This window comes from Cariama cristata, unplaced genomic scaffold (assembly GCF_000690535.1).
Source record: "Cariama cristata isolate BGI_N322 unplaced genomic scaffold, ASM69053v1 scaffold16092, whole genome shotgun sequence".
In the NCBI taxonomy this organism is placed as follows: domain Eukaryota; kingdom Metazoa; phylum Chordata; class Aves; order Cariamiformes; family Cariamidae; genus Cariama; species Cariama cristata.
The window spans coordinates 42,942-62,556 of NW_009604557.1; the positions used below are offsets into that span (position 1 = coordinate 42,942).

Genomic DNA, 19,615 nt, shown 5'->3' on the forward strand with positions numbered 1-19,615 from the left:
AAATATGTCCTGCTAGGTTAGGCTACTATGACTTTAGAAGTCGTGTTCTCTTGCCTCTGAAACTTGAACCTGTCAAAAGCTTCATTTTTCCCACAAGCTGCAGATATTCTCAGTCTGGCTGACAGAACTAGCCTTAGAATCTTCACTTAAAATTTTTGCCAGTTCTGGAAAGGTCATGAGTGTGCAGTGCATTGGGTTGAGTAGAACACTGGTTTATGATCTGTGCACAACCACAGTGAACAGCCTGTAGTCCATCTGTAAATTATCTATACCTGTAGTTCTCTTCTTGGGGAGTGTTTGGGGTAGGTGGTACTCTGTATATCATAGTTGGTGAAGCCAGTCATTCTAAGCCAGGAGCTGTTATGTTCAGCCAAATTCAGACTTCACAAACAGCTGCAACTCTAATCAGCTGTAATGGGAGACTGGCTGCTTCGTAGTTGCCTGATTTTTAGTGTGCTGTGGTAGCTTTCCACAACATGTTTGTGTCTCCAGCTTTGTCTCTAGGAAGTGAACCCAGGACCCCTGAGTTGTAAGAGTCGGCCCGCCATGTCTCGCACGTCTGGAATAAACTTGGGGGGTTCTGTGACTTCTAAAATGCAAAGGCAGAGATTATAGATTAAAACTAATGTTACTGTGCTTTTAGAACTGCATGAGGCATTGAAACCAAACCTGTTGAGTGGCAAAGCAGAAATTCTAAAATAAATAGTAACCCTGAGAACTTCAACAAAAAAGTAGGACGCTCTGCTTTCACAATCTAAGTTTTTCCTCTTTGTCCAGAGAAAAATGTGAGTGGAAGCTTCTTCTGTATACTACATATTTGGCAGCTGTCCCTTTCTATACACACACACTTTCTCTGTAGATAAATTCTTCCCTGGCATGAGCAATGGAATCGCAGCTTTGCCTCACTGTTTATTTATATTTTTTTCTTTTTGATGCTCAGTTCTATTGACTCGTGTCAGACAATTCCATAGATGCTCTGGCTTCTAATTTGCCAGGTATTAAAGTTGTCAGTGGAGACAGAGAGAAGCTTGAAAGTATCTCTTTAACTTGGCCCCCAGCCTGCATTATCTCAGAGTACTGGAGAAAAAGAAGTGTTATTAGGGTTTAGTTTGGACACATAATAGGAAATTTTCAGACCCACGTAGGCTCTCAGCAAGTGTTCTTGTTCGGTTTCTGCCGCTGTAGGTCAGGAGCTTGGATATCTGGGAATGACTCTGCCTATCACTGAAATCATGCTGGTGTTTGAAGAAGGACTCTTAAATGCTGACATCTAATATTTGCTCCAAAGACAGTAAGCTGATGAGTTAGGTCAGAAGCAAGTTTTGTTATTAGCTGTCTTATGGCAGACCAAAATGCAATTAACTTTCAAAGCTCTTCCTTTCATCTAAATGCATTTCCTAAATTAAAGCTATCCAAAGGTCTTTGCATTTTTCCCTTCAATCTACTCCGTTCATTCTCAGCAACAGAGAAACGTACATATACTTGGACTGTATATTGGAAAATGAGACTAGACTGCAGGATCCTTTTCTGTCTGTCCTTGAAGTCTCATTTGCTACATAGAAAGAAGCTGCTACACTGAATCAGACATCAGTCTTGCCTCTGGCAGTGGTCAGTACTTGATGCTTCAGAGGAAGCGAAAACCCCCTTATGCTCTGAGCCAATTGTAATTACCCTCCATAAGATAGAAAAATTTTCCTTGAGCCCCACCGATAAACATTTTCTGACTGAAGGCATTAGATATGATTAATTACACAGTTATGCAGCTACAGAAGTTAATAATAGTTATTTAATTAAATAATTTCATTAAAAGCTAGCCATTACTTAGTTCAGCACTTCTCCTGGGTTGGCATTGCACTGCCCCAAAACGTATTTCCTTACTGATTTTGACCCTGCCTGACTTCTGAGTGCTGCAGCTGCAGGAGGCGATAAAAGAGATGTTCAGTTTTGATAAATCTGCTCATAACTGTGAATGTCTCAGCCCAGTCCCACTTGACTGTTAGTATTCTCACCACGGCACACTACTGAAGGTTAGGCGCATGAATACCATGGCATTCAGCTGAAACACATTTGCTCACTGACCCAAGCTGGTCACATTTTACAAAATGACCAACCTGAAAACTCGTTTGTCCCTGCAAGAATGTGTAACGTTTGAGGCAGGATAAGCAGAAAGATGAAAATCTGAACACTCCATTTCCTGACCTCAGACAGATTTTGTAACCTAAAGGACCCTCTTTCATAATGTGCACGTTTCTGTGGAGTGCTGGTTGGGGAAACATGTTTTGCAGAATGTGGTGAGCTGGCTTCAGCCTTGTTTCATAGGCTGAGACTAGAGTTAGCCAAGGCACAGCACTGGACTCCTGTCTTTCAGAAAGATACCTACAAGCTAGGGAGGTTTATGAGAGAAGGTATAAAAGCGATGAAAGCACTGGAGGAACCAATACTAGAAGATTATCAGAATGCAAATCGGTGGCAGCAGATCAACTGAGAGTGACATTCATAATTACCAGCAAATCCTCCTACACTTCAGGCTGGATTTCTATAGTGTCCCTGAGCCTGGTGCCAGTGCCGAGTCCGTTAGACGTAAAACCAAATGAGGTGGAGGAACCTACTGGTGTGGATCCAGTGTTGATAACGGAAACCCTGCCAGGCCTGTAAGTAGGACGGTATCAAGCAGCCTGGTTATCACAGAGCTTGAGCGCTCTGCTATTGCATGCACATGTTGTGTGTCCGTGTGGGGCCACAATATAGTTAGTAGGTCTCATGACCCAGACACAAGCTTGGACAAGTGCATTTTCGTGTGGTACTGTGGGTTGTGAGAGCCATTAACAGTTCCCATTTTTACTGTGCTATGTCAGATTTCCTGGTACAGATGAGGCTGGGAAGTCTAGGAATTAAACTAGATGAAGGAAAAGTTAGCCTGAACATTAAGTCATCTTTCACAATCTCTTTTAAGTTTTCTCAAGAGGTGTCAAAATTGTTTAGAAGATACCACAGTTGACAATCATGGAATAGCTAGAAGGCCTAAATGACCTAATGAGACTTTTTCATCCTACTGTATGAACCAGAGATTTTGGTTAGAGGTAGAAAAATGCTGAAATCGTCAAAGAGCTGGGAAATCATTACTGGTGCTGTTTATTTTATGTGAGAGGGAGCCAGTTTCTATTAGCCTAAATCTCAGGGTCAATGACTTGAAGAGGAGCATGGAAAAAGAGAGATAACTGTAAGAAAATCACCCTATCCAGTGAAGGACTACAGTACCCAGTGCTGTGGAGCAGCTCTTACTGCTTTGCAATAAGATGCCCAAGTGTCTTGCCCTCGGTAGGGAAAACTAATAGACCATTGTGCGCATATAGAAATCCTGGCCTTGTTCAGAAGCTGAGTTTGGGAAAAGAGGAGAAATTGGGCTGAGTATTGCCAAGTAGAGCAGTTTGTCTCATGACCACATCTCATAATAACATGTAGGAGCTTCAGGGCGTTATAGCAGCTTTCATAGGTGTTTAATGAGGCACGGAGTGAGAGTGATTAATTTTTTATTATTATTTTTCTGCAACAAAAGAAATAAAAGGGTTATTTTTTCTTCTAATAGTTATGACTGACTCACGGTTTCCTTTAATACATTTTAGATGGGGTGCTGTGCAGTAAGAATTTAATCCTAGGTTCCTCTCTGGCAGTATCAGTGCATCAGTAGTCTACTCAAGGGCTTAGGATCAAGAATTCATTGTTTTGAAACACCTCTAAATACTAAGTACAGCTAACATAAAGCTTTAAGAGGCCAAAGCCACCCAGTCATTAAGTATGCGTCCCCTTGCATGGTGGCAAAGCTGGTCAGCTGTCCTTGACGCTAGCGCCAGCACTCAAAATGGAGTGAGATGGAAAGCACTGCAGTCAAAACCAAGCTGGGGACCACAGCCTTTCACAATTCTCCTTTTAGTCTTTGCCACTGTAAACATATAGTGTAATCCTAGAAAAAAGTGCCTTATGTAACTCTCAAGTAGCTACTCATTCAAAGTTACTTATATTTTGGAGAGCTTAAGTCAGGTCACGGTGCAAGGTGCTGCATGACACAAGTGCATTTGCTATCTCAGCATGCTCATCACAGAAGAAAAATCTTCTGAAACTAAGTTCTGCTATGGAGCAAACATATTTCCATGCCTCATTTTTCTGAGATGGTGCAAAAGGATTCTAGCACAATCAGCTGGGTTGCATTTTTGCTGGGCAGCTTGCATTTGGACATGAAAGCCTGATGCTCCTGAGCAAAATCAGTTTGTCTCAATATTATTGACTTGCCTTAGGCCCAGTTTGGCTTTGGCAAAGGCAGAGCCCTCAGTGATGTGATCTGGATGCAGCATCCAGAGCCCAGAGCGTGTCAGCTGAGCCTCAGTCAGCTGGTGTCGTGGGACTTGGCTGGAACCAGGGAAGGCATTTCAGAGCGACTGCAGATAATTGGGTTGGGGGGCAGGAAGGGAAAGGGTTGGAGGGAGGACAACTGAGCAGATATCAAACCTATTATAATTTTAAAGAATAACTTGATTATAGAGTCTCTGGGAGAATTTTAAAGCAGTGCTTGGCAGTTGCCTGTTCATATTATGAGATGGAACCTGACACCAGAGTCAGCCCATCATTAAATCCCCTGTGTTGAATGCGCTCCCTTGAATGCTAACTCCAGTGTCATTATCCTGGTCAATCTTCCTGTCTCTCACTACAGCTACCGTTGGGACTTTATACTTCAGAAGTATAAAACGCTTAGAGCTCAGAAATGGTTAGTCCAGCCGAACAGTGGTCCCAGGCCGAGAGTATCAGATTTATCTTCAGTAAGCTCTTGACACTGACACTCCATGGTGTGTAGTGTTGCCAAATTTTAAACTCGACAGAGAAATGAATGCAAGATAAATAAACAGCAAGATTTTGGCAAAAATAATAAATGCAGCCACCCTGGTTTTGAAAACATGCTAAGGCTTTGAACAGTTTTGTTTTAGAAAAGAAAGACTGTTTGAAAAGGATCCAGGGTAAATGTTTTTGATAGAGATACACAATTAACAAGGGTGACTTTATGTCCCCTATTAGACCAGCACTCTCTTCTAACCTTGCCTAGACTATTCTATATGCTTTTGAGGCTTGTTTTTCAAGTTAGCTGTGTGGGAGCTCCAAGGCGTGTCATGTCCTCAAATGAGAGGGCATCAGGATGCTCTGTGACTATGTCAAAAATGTTATTTGTGCCAAGGATAGTCTGCAAGATTAAAAAAAAAAAAAAGCTGACAAAATAGTTTCTCAGCTGGATCTCAAACACTCAATGAAAGATGTGCCGAGAAAAAAACACACCCCTGTCCATTCAATGGTATCTAGGGTCCTGGGAATAAGGAGACAAGAAACACAGCTTACTGCAGGGTTTGCTTTCATAGCAGACCTCTGTTAAGATGGTCTTTTGCAGTCTGGCTGGCACAGAAAGTATCAGGCATCTTGCGATGAATAGAATCCCTATGGAAGTGTTGACTGTAAATGGGGAGAGCCCCAGATGGTGTGGGTCAGGCAGGGGAGCACTGAACCCAGCAGAGCCGTGTTACTTCACGTTCACTGCCAGTGGGTCTGATAGCAGTTCAGAAGGTTTTCCTGGAAATCTCAAAAGAACAGGCTGTTATGGAATTTTAGTGTTTCTACATCTGGCTGGATGTTGATTTTTCTGATTTTCAGCAGAAAGCCTGGAAGGGGGAGGGAGAGAACCTTCCTCTGCCAACTGTTTATGCAAATGGAAGAAATGCAGTAGGGGAAGCAGCAGTCAGAGGTGATTGACAGAAATCTTTAGAAGGATAAATCCTATCAGGGAGGCTGTGTGTGTGTGTGTGTGTGTGTGTGTGTGTGTGTTGGATTTGTGTCAACATGACATCATGCAGAAAAGAGAGATAAATCAGTCCAGGTAAAGCATCATAGTAATGCAGTTCCTGACATTTGAGCTCCTTTTTTTAGAGCTGGTGCCATTTGGTCTCCATAGCAATGCACTGTGCTGTGCAGAAATCCTCTCCGCATGTGCATAAGGTAAAAACATGGAACCGTATCTAGATCTCTGCTAGTCCCCCAACAGGTACAACACTGGGACAGTACCACAGGGGAAATACTGCTGAACAACATTTTTCCTGAAGTCACCCTCCTATCCAGCAGAATCTGTAGCATTTGAATGCACCCTCTTAGTGCTGCAAGGCTCTCTAGCCTTCCTTCTGTAACCTTTTCCCTTTTCCTCTTTCTCTCCTGCCTCCAGACATCTAGGAATGTATGGGTTTAAGGCCTGAAAAGACACGGCAAGCTCCTTCCCTCTTCTCTCTGAGTGAGCGAGGTAGCCCCTCTGAAATACTGTTCGATTCTGACTACGCGCTCACATGTGAACTCTCCTGTACTATGCAGAAATTGCACTAGTTTTTTCTCATCTATCCTTCCTCTTTAATGTAGAAAAATAGCGACTTGATGTAGAATGAGCAGTTGCTCTGGTGGGAAAGAGCATTGAGTTTAATACAGAGGAAACTAATAGAAATCTCATCAATAGATTTCAGAGAAAACTCTAGGCAATTCAGTAAAAGTCTAATTGGCTTAGTTAACTGAATAGACATGGAATTCCTTGTTACAGAATTGTTTCTTTTTTAATATTTTGCGTAGCTATTCTTTGAAATTCTACAGGTTGACATTTGAATCAGTAAAATGGGTTACTATTGTTGTATACTTTCGAGGAAGGTGGAGAAGACCTATTTCACTACTCGGTCAACTCTCTGCCTGTGCCTGATTGTTGCAAAAATATAAAGAACCGTGACCTAACTGTTAGCTAAAAACTAAATATCTGCTTTTATTCTTCTGTGATTGTCTATACTATGAATGGATAAACATACAGCAAACACTGTCACAGCCTCTATTTGTAAACCAAATATGAACAATATAATTCATAGCATCATGAAGGTGGTAGGATTAAGGGACTTCTTTGTAGGATTACCTTCATAGCTATGATAAAGCAAATGTAGAAATCACAGTTCTGGTAAATGTACTTGCTTTGCAGTGCTTATACTATTCTTTACTATACATGCCTTCTTAACTTTTCTCATGTCCCATCAATTGCAAAGGTGCTAGTCCTTCTGTATGTCTAAAGTTAAGCGTAGCTTCGTTAGACACTGATATAATTAGATATATATTATTTTCTGGATTAATAAATCAAGTTCTTCAAACTTTGTTCCATTAGTAAAGGAGAACACTGGAGAGGCAGTGAAGAAACAGCTAAAGTAGATGTGTGTATCCTCAGCTCTTTTACTCCTGTCATTTGCCATGTGCAGAATGTTCTGCCCCAGAAGATCAGGTCATGAGCAGGAGATGCCAGCTTCACTAGAGAGCACTCTCTTGGGTTTTTTTGAATGGGATTCAGAATCACAAGGCAACTTGGCATTTTGGCAGAAGAGTTAAATTAATCCACGAGACATTACATGCTCAAAGCTGATGAAATGAGTTTTCATTTTTATCACGCAAATCAACATTTTTCATGTTAATTAATCTTCCTGTAACTTAAATGCAACAGTGCAGCATTCCTTTCAGAAACTTGCAACTCTGTTGTATGTTCAACTTCTTTCTGGAAGCAAAGTTTACATGTACCTTTCTTGATCTTAAAATACATTAGCCATGGTCTTTCAGTTATAGGACTGAAATCCAGAGTTGCTCCTCCTTCTAGCTTATTTAGATAGTTTAACAATTTTCCTTTTGGATTCAAAAACAAAATTGCAAATTTCAGAAACATTTTTCTGAATGGGACACTGTCTGAAAAAGAAATACCAAAAAGTACTCACGCTAGAGCCATGATCCCATAAGGCCAAGAACGGATTTCCAGCCTCTTCGGGCTTTTTATCTCATCTGACGTCAACACCATCCCACTGTCTGACTCCTGAGTAGCAAAAGGAAGAGAACATCAGCAGAATGCCAAATGATCATGACAGCATGGACCACTTTTAAATTAGAAATGGCTTCCACGGGGAAAGTGTGGAGAAGAGCCAAACTAAATCACTATTAAAGTCAGTAGAGAAGGAAAACCAAGGAGCTAGTTAGAATACCAAATTCCAGCTACCTTACTTGTGATGATACTGCTTTTAGGCAAGTTGATAGAATTTCATCTTATGAAACTGTCTCCAGCTACAGAGCAGACAAAGCAAGGGCAGGAGAATGCAACTTCTCCTTCCCTGTGGCCTGTACAGGTTGTGGATCCCTGTCTGTGCGGTTATCAGGGAGAGACTGCCAACAAGGTGGCCGTCAGTAGGTGTTACATCGTAGTGTTATATACTGATACCTGTGTACTGGAACTAACAGAGGAGCTACCAGCGGTTCTGTGTGATCACAAGATTCCAGCCAGCTACCTGGAGGGCAAATGTTTTCATCAAAACTCTCAATTTTGAGCTGTTTAGTGAAGTGCTTAACACATCAGTATGTCCAGCTGGTGCATGACATTAAGCCCATTCTTCAGAATATTCTCTTATCGGGACCTGTATTACCATTTTTTATCCAACTGTTCCTGATAATGCTGCTATTTAGCCTGAGAACATTTCCCTTGTTTTCGTGATGATAAAGTTTTTGAGCTGTATTTTGAAAGAGTATACTTAAAATGAACATATAAAAAAATAATTTGACATTTTCAAACTCGAAATTGATGTTAAACATGACATATGGATGCCATCGAGGTAGGACAGCTGAGATATGAATAGACAGAAATTCAAAAAGAATATATCCAATAATGCTGGCTAGGCTCCTCAGAGAAAAAAGTACCCTAAATACCTGCTAGAAATACACTATTAGAAACACTGAAGTTTTAAGGAAGTGGAACTTCAGTATCATTTAGGCAAATCCAAGTGCTTTGCAAAGATATATAGCCTAAAAGGCGCACGGTACTTTGCTTACAGGTTTTTTTTATGAGTTGTCCAACAAAACTGTCTTGATTAGTTTTAAAGTTGAGGTTGTGATTCTGCTGCACTTAAAGTTGAGTCTTGAGGTTGCAATTAAGACCAGGCTGTTATTATGCTAAGTGCTACACAAGCTCAGAGACGTGCACTGTCCTTGTTTTACGTAATGTAAAAAAAATTTCAATGTTCTGGGGAGTTCCTTTGCATTTGAAATATTTTGTGATGCTGAAAAGTTGCATGTCTGTCTGTCTGTCAAAACTAAGAAAGCAAAAGACCGACATGGGAAGTGAAACTCTAGTTAGTCTTATTTTACCAGTCAAACTGATTGAAACAGAAAAAATAATCCCAGCAAAAAATAAATAAAAAGCAAAAGCCTTTTTATAAATGCTTTGGTAGTGTATCAATTGTTAGTAAGATCAGTCTAGAAACCAGTTTTCAAAGTATAAAGTAAAATCCTATATTAATTAGGTCCGTCAAAACCTCAGCAGAACCCAGCTTTTCTCTCTGGTTTTTATCTTGACTATTTCCCCTTAAAATATGTGGTCTAGGAACAATTTATCTGAGTGCTGTTTTGCGTTTTGCCTACAGAAGAATTGGTAAAAGAATATCAACAGAGAGTACAGATAAGTAATGACCTAATCAGTATTAAAGTCTTGATGCTTAAGATAATTTTAGTAACCCAATGCACTTACTTTGTCCAAAAGTAGATCACACCATAATATTGCTTTAAAAGATCCTCATTGAAATATCCCATTTATTTCTGATCTGTTAATGTATTATTACCCTTTTTAGAAACTTTTCCCCGTTCATGTAAGGACTTACTTTAAAATGCCATGAACAGGGAGCATTTAGGAAAGTAATGCTCATTCTGGCAGCAGTAATCTCTTACTGATACCGGATCTATCTAGTAAATGTCTCTGTGTGATTCAGAGGGACAGATTTTTATCCTGCAAGAGGAAAGATGCAGGAGCCAGAGAAAATTCTAAGCCTTCTAATCCCTGAGATGCACTGATAAAGGAACAGAAATTACATCTGGCAAAATACTAGGGAATAATGGGCATAAATTTGTGCTAACAAGAGAACCAATGAGAAATACGCTGTATTTGCCAAGGACATGGGATATCTCCAGGCCAAGTCGTAGGTAGAGTCTTGACCCTTCCCAAGAGAGCTGCTCCGAGGAGTGACTGGCTGTCCAAGAGGGAGTCTTAGCTGGAGCACGGGGGACAGTTAGGCCTGAGTAGCAGAGTAGACAGACGGGCTTGTTGCTGTAAAACTGTACACATCTTTCTTTTCTTTTTGCTGCTCCTAGCCATCTGATGCTTGCCCTCTTCCTCTGTTAGAAGGTATCCCGAGGGCTTCATGCTTCCTCCCTAAACTTCGATCTGCTTCAAATATGCATGCATTACAAAGATCCCTCCTTAGCGACACAGAATCTGTCATCAGGCAAGTGGTGTGGACTGCATTTGGCACTGCAACCAGTGAGTACTTGAACTATAGAGGAAATTAATGAGTTGTTTGGTTGGTTGTTTGTTTGTTTTAAATAAGGAAGAAAAATTACCAAAAAACCCGCTCCACCCTTGGAACCTGTAATTTCAGAGGAAACCAACAAGCAGAACCATCATTCTGTAGCAAAACAAGCTTTTGTTTTCCACAGAAGTGAAAATGAAACCTTGCAGTGCCATTAAACTAGCAATAAATATGTTCACTTAGGGTGAGGAAAATCCAGGGTTAAAGCCCTTTGTGTGAATGAAGTAGAGCAGGAACTTGAATCTTGGTCTTGTCTATCTGGAACTGAACACCCTCACCACCACCACCAAGTTATTGGCTGGCTCGGCCAGCCAGAATGTGTTCTGGACACATTTCCTTCAGAAGGCTCTATTTCAGTGAGCTGCCACTTTCTTACAATGGAAAAAACCATATTGAAATATGTAACATAAAGCCCCTTAGCCTGATCAAAGCCAGGATAATGATGCATGAGTGTCTCTAAATTTTTTGTTAAGCTAAATGCAGGTTCCTCTTTGTTGTCACACAGACCCGTGTGTGAGATGCTAGGGCCAAATCTTCTGCTTGATTTAAAGCTATTTCTTACCAAACAGATTTCAAAAGCTCTAATAAGTGTTTCTGGTGCTGGTGACAAGTGATCTGTGAACTCAATGGAGAGGGATGCAATCACCTCACTTACCTCATGCATCACTTTCTCCTTTTGCACTGGCACCTCATCAAATGTCTTCACACTCAGTGGTCGCTTCTTGCTGTTGTTACTGAAAGCAAGAAAGTAGAGGGGTGAGCATAAAACCCAAGCAGATGCTGCACCAATTGGTAGCTCAATTAACATCCCTGACACAGCTCAGTTTCCTGTACCAGTTTTCTTTTCTCATCTCTTGTAACTAATAAACAATGCCTGGCAAATTTTTCTGTCCAACTCCTTTAAAACAGCCGTATTGAGAGAGCACAACAAACAGTGCCCAGCTGTATAAAATCTTTCTTTCCCACCCCGTATATATTTTTCTTACCCAGTTTCCACTGCACTCCAGCGATTAACACAGTTGTTCAAGTTTTCTTCCACAGGGCAAGTTTTGGAGTTAGGTTCTCCATCAGGACCCAAGGTGATGTTCAGTGGAATATAGTCTTTACCATCCTATATAATTAATAACATAAAAGAACACAAAGCTGGTAAAGTTCATTTTTTACTGCGTCTCAGATGTAAAAGGTTATTGTATTCTACAGAGCTTTACACTGAGAAAGGATTAGATTTAATTTTAACTTTACTTTATGATGTTTCTTCAAAGTGATTATGATGTTCCTCACAACATGTGGAAGTCAGAATGTGGAGCTTTATCCAACATTTTCTGTGTAGGAGGTTTTGTATGAGGAAAATGGTACGCTTTGGGAAACCTACGCTGTAGAACGGCTGAAAATGGTCTCTAATGTTCCAGTACTCATTTGCAGCTAGCCTGTTTTCTTTTCCAGGCATCTCAGCCGGGGCTATTGCTTCACTGGTCTTTATAGCAGCTACAAGACTTCTAAATGTCCCTCACATATGGCACAGCAATGTGACGGTTGTATTAAAGGTGTCAATATATGTGCACCCCATTTAAAAGTAGCTGGCTTTGCTGACTTTCACAGCAGCATCTTCAATGAGTTTGCAGCAATTTCTTTGTGATCATTACTACATTCCAGATGTGTGGCTGTTGTGCCTCGGTGAAGGTGAACAGAATTTCACTGATCTGAACTTCAGGAAAGCAGTCCTCTATATTGTCATTGCCTTGGCCTCTTTGGGAATTCCAAGAGACCAGTCTCAGGAACACCTAAATCCAAGTTCAAGCCATGTGTTTGGGAGAAGGGAGGGAGCGGCATGAAGTCACAAAACCCCTACGGCCGATAGGACTGTAACAGATTTTGGAATTGGTAAAAGAATATTGCCTATGTATAGACTTTTTGCTTATGTTCAACTTAAGGAGTTGCAGCTTAGGAAGAGCCAGTCCTTAAAATGGTAGCCCTAAAGGATTTTATTTCTTGTCCTTACAACAAATTGATCCTGCAAGTTTAATGGAATTCAGTGCACATCTTAATAAGCTCTGCATTGTCATTACACCTCTGCAGTAATCTTCAGAAATTACTCTTCCTTTAAATCCTAAAACTATTTGTCCAAATTTCCCTTTGCTTGTTTTTTTTTTTTTTTTTAATTTTGAGAAGTAGTTAAGTGCCCTATTCCCTTATCATGATTTTTATGTCTTCTTAATTTACTTTGGTTATAGGATAAAACTCACAAGCTCTTCATATTGCAAACTGGGCGCTCTTCAACTTAGCTTCACTAAATTTGTTTACAAACAGGAAGAAGCTGGAGTAGGATGTTTGATTTCTTCTTAAATTAAATTGACAGTTACATAACTGATCTGGTTGTTTTTACTGAAGAAGAAAACAACTGATTTAACTATTATGAAATTAATAATTATGTAATTGACTTCCTGAGCTTTAAACAGCATCATTGTAAAGCTCCTAAGAGCCCTGATGAACATAAGCTCAGAAAATGAGAAAGAAAGTTCAGACCAACTACTGGCAGTTTACTATGTGGGAATCTAATTAAAATTGTTTGTGAGATAAAGCACTATTGTTCCTCTAAGGGGCAACTGAGCGTTTTTTTAATTAATGTAAGTTTCTGCTTATTATGGATGGATAAACATCTAGTTTTGAAATATAATCCCCTTTGAATAGTTAACATTTTCTCTACTCATCCCAGCAGCCATTTTCCTTGTGACCTCTGTTATGAAGTCAAATCTAATATTACTGCTCAACATAGCCTTTACCTGGGCACATGCACACACATATCCACGTATATATGCACCTATATGTACACAGTTGTTGAAGAAATGGTTGTGTTGCTGTACCTGCTGTACATTGGCTTGAAGAAGATCTCCTAAGCGCTCCACAAGCTCAGTGAAAGTAGGCCTCTCTGTGGGTACTCCGTGCCAACAATCCAGCATTGTCTGGTAGCTAGATAAAAAACACAGGTATAAAGAAAGGAAAAGGACAGGAGCTCTGCTTCCAAACTGTGCCTTTCTGCTGCTGCTTGTTTTGGTCATTGTTTGGATAGTTTTGGATTAAGACAGGTTCAAATCTCCATGTGCTCCATGCTCTTTCCTTCTATATTCTTGCCTCAGCTGAGCCTGTAGGCTTTTTGTTTTCTCCTAACTTAAAATTTGACTGATAGGCCCTACTGATATTGCTGAATTAAGTCATAGTTAAGGATGCCTAGTTTCTGTCACAGAACTGGAAATCAAGGCAGACAGTAGTCTCCTGAACTGAGATTTATGAACTACAACTGACATGGGGAGATCTGTTAATCCTCTTGTTGGCAAAGGTCAAGCTGACTGGGTCTGTCTTTAGCATTCGTCTGTGGTATCAGGACACCCGAGATATGCACAACTACAATGTTTACTGAAAACAAAATACAAAATCCATAGCTATCATCTGGTGAGGTCTCCTTCCTCCTCCACACTTAGATACAATCTCTTTTGTAATTCTTAAATGACATGTATCAGCTCTCAATACAAAACCAGGAGCTCTTACACTTCTGGAGTAGAGTACTCTGGAGATCTCATCCGGGTTCCTTCTTTGAGCCGTCGGCAAAAGTCCTCATCTATCTGCACACCAGGGTACGGCGAGGCACCTGATGGGAGAAATAAGGAGGAGGCTCCAGAATGGTGCAATCCCTGTTTCCCAGTCCAGTGAATTAAGCATGTATCGGTGATTTCTGCTGAGCGTTCGTGATGGCCTAGAGTCTGACAGTAAAAGAAGCTAGAGCAAGGAAGGGGTTGCAATTACTTACTATCTACATATTTTGTTTGGAAACCTGTTGTAGACTCTGTCTCTCTAGAGTTTTTAGTCAGGCTGTGTCCTCTGCATTCGTGATATAGCCAGGACCACTCCAAGGTAAAATATGGCAGAAGAGAAATACATTTTATTAATTTGAGACTTTAAATGACCTCTTAGTCAGTCGTAGAAAAGTTCCAGCTCATTCAGTTGTTTACATACGATTTTCCAAACTGTCAGTCTGCCAATATCCTGCACTAAGTGAATACACATGAAGTAAGTCAGTCCTGCTCATCGTTCATTGCCTTAGAATCTCTGGCCTCATTGGCCTCTCTGGGTAAGTGCAGAGAAAGCTGTAGGCATCTGGCTCCTGCAGAAGGCCATGAGAACCTTGCAGTTCTACCTCAGGTGTGGGACTGTAGTCCTCCTCTCCTGGTCTGCCAATTGTATATTTATTATGCAGACTTACAGGTAAAATTTCCTTGAAAAATGACCTTCCAATTTTTTAGCCTTGTTTTCTTTTCTGAGTGAGCATTCAATGCTGCTTATTTTCAGGGCCACTCAATAGTTAATGTGAGACCTGGGAGGACAGTTCATGGCAACTGTAATTGCTTTTGAGATGCAGGCTTCTGTAAAGGGACTGGTAGCGTTATATTACCTTGCACAAAAGTTGGCCTAGCAGTCATCAAAATGAAGGAGTGAGACCTATTTCACTTTCCTGTGTAAATGGTTATCCTCGGAGGAATGACTAGTATAAATGTATGTATGCACTGAATGCGCTCTTCAACTAATGAGTGAGTGCAGGCTTCTCAGGGGTTGTGATCATAATGTGCACCATAAATAAGTGGAACCAAAACATAATTTGAGAAAGTGCTCTGGCATCTGACTAATCCAGACCTCAGAGGTAAAATTCCAGAGATGTCTACGCTGAAGTTTGAAAGGTTACTGAACTTGTTGTGGATGGACCTAAAAGATCTGTAAGCTTTCCTCCTTTCCTTCTCAGCAAAGGCTTCACATGCAGTGCAGCCCTTTTCTTTCACATTTTGGCATCCTGGAGGCTGGATAGTGAATTTGGAAAAAATTTAATCAAGTCTTAATATAGGGGATTGAATGGAATCTGGATCTGTATCCAGCCCTCGAGGAATCTGTGTATGATTTACCGTCTATAACATTCCTGCCTATTTCCTGCATTTTTTTTTCTTCATTTGGAAACACCATCATGTGCTGCACACTTGGGGGCACAACAAGCACAGCAGAAATCTTTTGGATAAAAGCAGTGAAGAGGGTGCCAAAATGTGGCTGTTTGCAGAATTATTCTACTTGGTGAATCTGACCGCTCAATCTGCAAAACTGTGCACTGGGGAGGAAAGGTCCTGGCTACTTCCTAAGAGGGCATCTCAACATAGCAAATAGGCTCCAAGGACATTCCAAGGTCAGGAACGTTTAGCCACCGTGGATCTGAATTCCCTTGACGTGCAAGTATCAGATCACAGTATTAAGAGTGTTTCCTGAAGTTATGTAGATTGGAAGTAGTCAGGAGCTTCATTTCTGTTTTATATCTCCATTTTCCTTCCTAGTTTTGTCTTGGCCTGTCATTATGATTGTAATAACCTGCTAATGTAATGTTCAGCTCATGCGGCATCACCCATTAGGCAAAGATCTCAAAACAGGCTTCCACCAACTCACAAGATCTTTCTGAATAAGCAGGTGGATAGAAACTATAGTGTCACTTTCCCACAGTTATGCTGTGACAAAAGGGTAAGGATAGGAGCAGGCTCTGGGGGCACTGACTGTTGTCCAAGCTACTAAACTGCTGTGTGTGTGCAGCCCCTGAATTCGCACTGGCTTGTCTTTTCATCTGTGCAGGTTTATCTTTACCAACCTTTACAAGGTCCTGAGGCCTCATGAGTACATCTGTGACTTGCCCAGTTGACCCCATGTCTATTTAACAGTGGCGTAGCCTCTCAAGAGGAGTGAGCATAAACCTCACTTGATCTAGTTAGCCCTAGATTGTCAATGTACTGGGGCAACACTGAAAACAACAGCCCTTGTTACAGAAGAGATGGGCTGTGTGGCCTTTTGCATTCATTTCCAACTGCATTGTGTGTTTGTTGTGCCATCATGGCCAACCGGTTTCCATTATGAGGAGCTGAATGTAGCCATGCTATTGATGAATGGCTCTTTTACACTGACCATTCTGATATGCAAAAGAAAGCCTTCAGTTTGCTGAGTATCACTGGCTGGATCTGGCTCGTGATCACAGCAGAGGTTGTTGCTAAGAATTAGTCTTGCAAATACATTGATTAGGACTGAGACCTTGAGGGCAACATGGTAGAATTGGGTGAGGAGGGATTCCTCTTGATCTCACAATCTGACTTATCTTTCTTTGATTACATCATTGATCGTGTCAACTGCAATACGTTGATGAGAGCAAGTACAGGGAAGGCAAAGAAGAATAATTTTTGATTGCAAGACCTTTTGGTAGTTTATATTTTGGCCGGTGCTGGCCTCCTACCAGCTGGAGGCAGATCAGATCATAAAAGCAAGCAACTCTCCCTTTTCCACCTCTACTCACCATTGTACCTCATCTGGATTATGTGATAAGCCTAATAACTTGGATTTGAGATGCTGAGACAGCTTGGGAGAAATGTAGGCTGAAACATACGGTATAAGGTCTACACATGACGTTTTCCTTGGGGGAAATCTCTTCCAAAATGCTCAAAGATGTGGATATGGTAGTACTCTTTTGATCTTGGTTTTATTTTAGTAGGATAATAAGGTGCTGATGTTATACTACTAGGCACTGCTTGTTTACATAATTATCTTTGATTGCTTTTTGAACAGTGTGCATTTAAATTCCAGGAGACACCGACATTCTGTAATGCGCCATGTAAGGGATTTCAAGATGTGTTAAACATTGCTGGCATTACCTGATGTGAGGTGTGCTGACCCCATTTAAATAAGGCAAAGCTCAATGCAAACTCAGCCCCAAATAAAAATTAACAGTCTCTCAAGTCCCGATTTCCCTGTGTATCACCAAAATGGATCCAGTCTGCCAACCTTTCTGGAGGAAGCCTATCATTCAACTGCTGACCCTGAGAGGACTCATGTCCAACCTAAACTGCATTTTGCTAATCAGTATTTTTTCCTTTTTTAGAGGGTGCTAAGTCTGTCGGACCCAGTAAAGAGCAGCAGTTGTAAATGGGAGCCAAAACATACCCTGTAGCAACGACAACTAACTTCCATCCCCTGGCTCTCAATGAGCTGTAAAACTTTTATATAAGAGAGTTCAATCAGTGACACAAATCCTTAATTAAATATTTATCGTCTGAGCTGCAGATGTGACTAGTGCCAAACCACAGACATGCCTGGATGATCTGCATGAAAAACCCTCTTAGAGAAAATGACTGCTTTTGAATCTGTGCCATGGATTGAAGAAAGTAGTTTGTGATCTACGTCATAACGAGGGCAGAGGCTGCTCTACAGATGGCAGCCCTTGGAGTAATTTAGTAGATTCCTCTGAATTCAGAAGAGGACAGTCTATTGTTCCAAGTAAGCGCCTTCATTAAGAAAAGAGGCTATCTAAAATTAAAAGAAACCAGAGAAATTATTTTTAAAAATACTTAAAAATAGAGATGAATTTTCGTGACTATATTTTAATTTTTATTAGTCTTTGGTATTAAAGGCCAAATGACCTGAAGTTCACATGTGTTAAACTCTGTCAGGACCTTTGGGAATGAAACAAACAGTTTGCCTTCTGCAGTGGTCCTTGCCATTCATCAGTATTCAGTTCATTTGGTTCCTTGGAGAGGCCCAATGGAGAGACTGTTCCCTCTGAATGTGTCTCTGCGTGCTAATGCTAATGCATCTTCTTGAATAATCTGTTAGAACTGGGGCATTTCTGGTGCTTCTGGAGCTTTGTCTTTCTGCGGTGTTTCAAAACACATGCAGCAGGTGATGCTGTTACAGAGCCATGGAGGTGTTACACCAAAATAACAAAACTCTAAATAAGTAGGGCTGAACTCAGGAGAAAGCAATAATGGCCACTTGTTTTAACCATCTGAGTGTGAACTTTCTGTTTTGCATGCTGATATGAACTAGAGAAAAGTCCAAATCAAAGACTTGGACTGAAATCAGGTTGTGCTCTTTGCAGCCAGCCCTAAATAAAGATTAGGATAGAAACAGCTCCAGACTTTGCATCCAGATCTGAACTTGGCATCTTAAGCCCAATCATTAATTTTGACTGATCCATGAACCAAAGATAGTAGGAGATTACAGAGTTTGCTTTAAAATTCAGGAGCTTAAGTTGACAATGCTTCTTGTTTTCTTTTGTCTGCGAATGCTGATTAAAAAGCCAGAGCTGACATTCCTAAATTCCCTCAGGAAAACAAAACTTGCCACTCTGCAAGGAGAATTTGAGAGCGGCAAAGCCCAACAGTCTGTAAGACTGCTTGTCTGAATTTCAGGCTTTATCTGCTGGACAGTAACCAGTTCTCAGTGAGGCTGAGATTTCTAACAGCACCGCAAGATGAAATCTGTAGTACATTATTATTCTTTCAAAAACGTTGTGGCTTGCAAATGATAAGGCCAGAAGAGTACACATTCTACCTGTTCACTGCCAAAATGACTTATGCAGAGTCTAGCACTGGTTTTCATATCAACCTGATGGCAGCTGCTGGCAATACATTTTTCTTACTTAGAAAATCTTACTTAGATTTTGTGGGGCAGATAATCAAGCTGGGATAAAATGTCATATGGGCAAACTCCCTTATGGTCCACGGGCTGCCACTAGCAACATCTGACCACTATGTCAACAGCAGCATAATCCTCTGCAACCTTTGAGCTGTGTGGTTTCCTGAAGCAGACTGCTTAGAGGAAAATATGGTTTGACAGGGAAACTTCTTCATTGCTGTCAAAGAAATATTTCACTCCTGAGCAGCAGAGGCTTACATTGTCTCTGTGCTCTGTTGGTTTCAGTTATTACAAATGTTAGGTCCAGGGTTTTGGATTTTATTTTGTTCCCCCCTCCCCAATATTCACTGTTTTTATGTACTTTGCCAGGTGGAGTTCTCATCAACTTCAGCCCAGTGACTTTATTTTACACCTGATCTGCACGGTGCACCTGTACTAACTGAAATAGAAACGTGCACCACGTTATCACCTTTTGTTAAAAGCTTTTCTTAGCAATAGAGTCATAAATTAGGGGAAAAAAGGGTTTTAAACCATTCTTACCTAGAGAAAATATTTCCCATAGCAGCACTCCAAAAGACCATACGTCACTCTGTGTTGTGTAAATCTTGTCGAAAATAGCTTCTGGAGCCATCCATTTCAGTGGAAGTCTTGCCTAAGAATGCAAAAGACACAACATGTTGCCAGAACTGTTGTTACTGATC

The 19,615-nt window shown here is 40.8% G+C and overlaps 1 protein-coding gene across 1 annotated transcript in view; it reads right to left on the reverse strand.

Moving 5' to 3' along the window:
• Window positions 1–19,615, reverse strand: part of LOC104158109 (vascular endothelial growth factor receptor kdr-like) — a gene marked incomplete at its 5' end in the record, with an annotated part of 71,026 nt that overhangs the window by 1,690 nt on the left and 49,721 nt on the right. Inside the window, 6 exons of the mRNA XM_009695676.1 lie at window positions 7,809–7,903; window positions 11,092–11,170; window positions 11,423–11,547; window positions 13,298–13,403; window positions 13,980–14,079; window positions 19,455–19,566. Of these exons, the coding sequence (XP_009693978.1) occupies window positions 7,809–7,903; window positions 11,092–11,170; window positions 11,423–11,547; window positions 13,298–13,403; window positions 13,980–14,079; window positions 19,455–19,566 (617 nt within the window). The remainder of the gene's footprint in view (window positions 1–7,808; window positions 7,904–11,091; window positions 11,171–11,422; window positions 11,548–13,297; window positions 13,404–13,979; window positions 14,080–19,454; window positions 19,567–19,615) is intronic.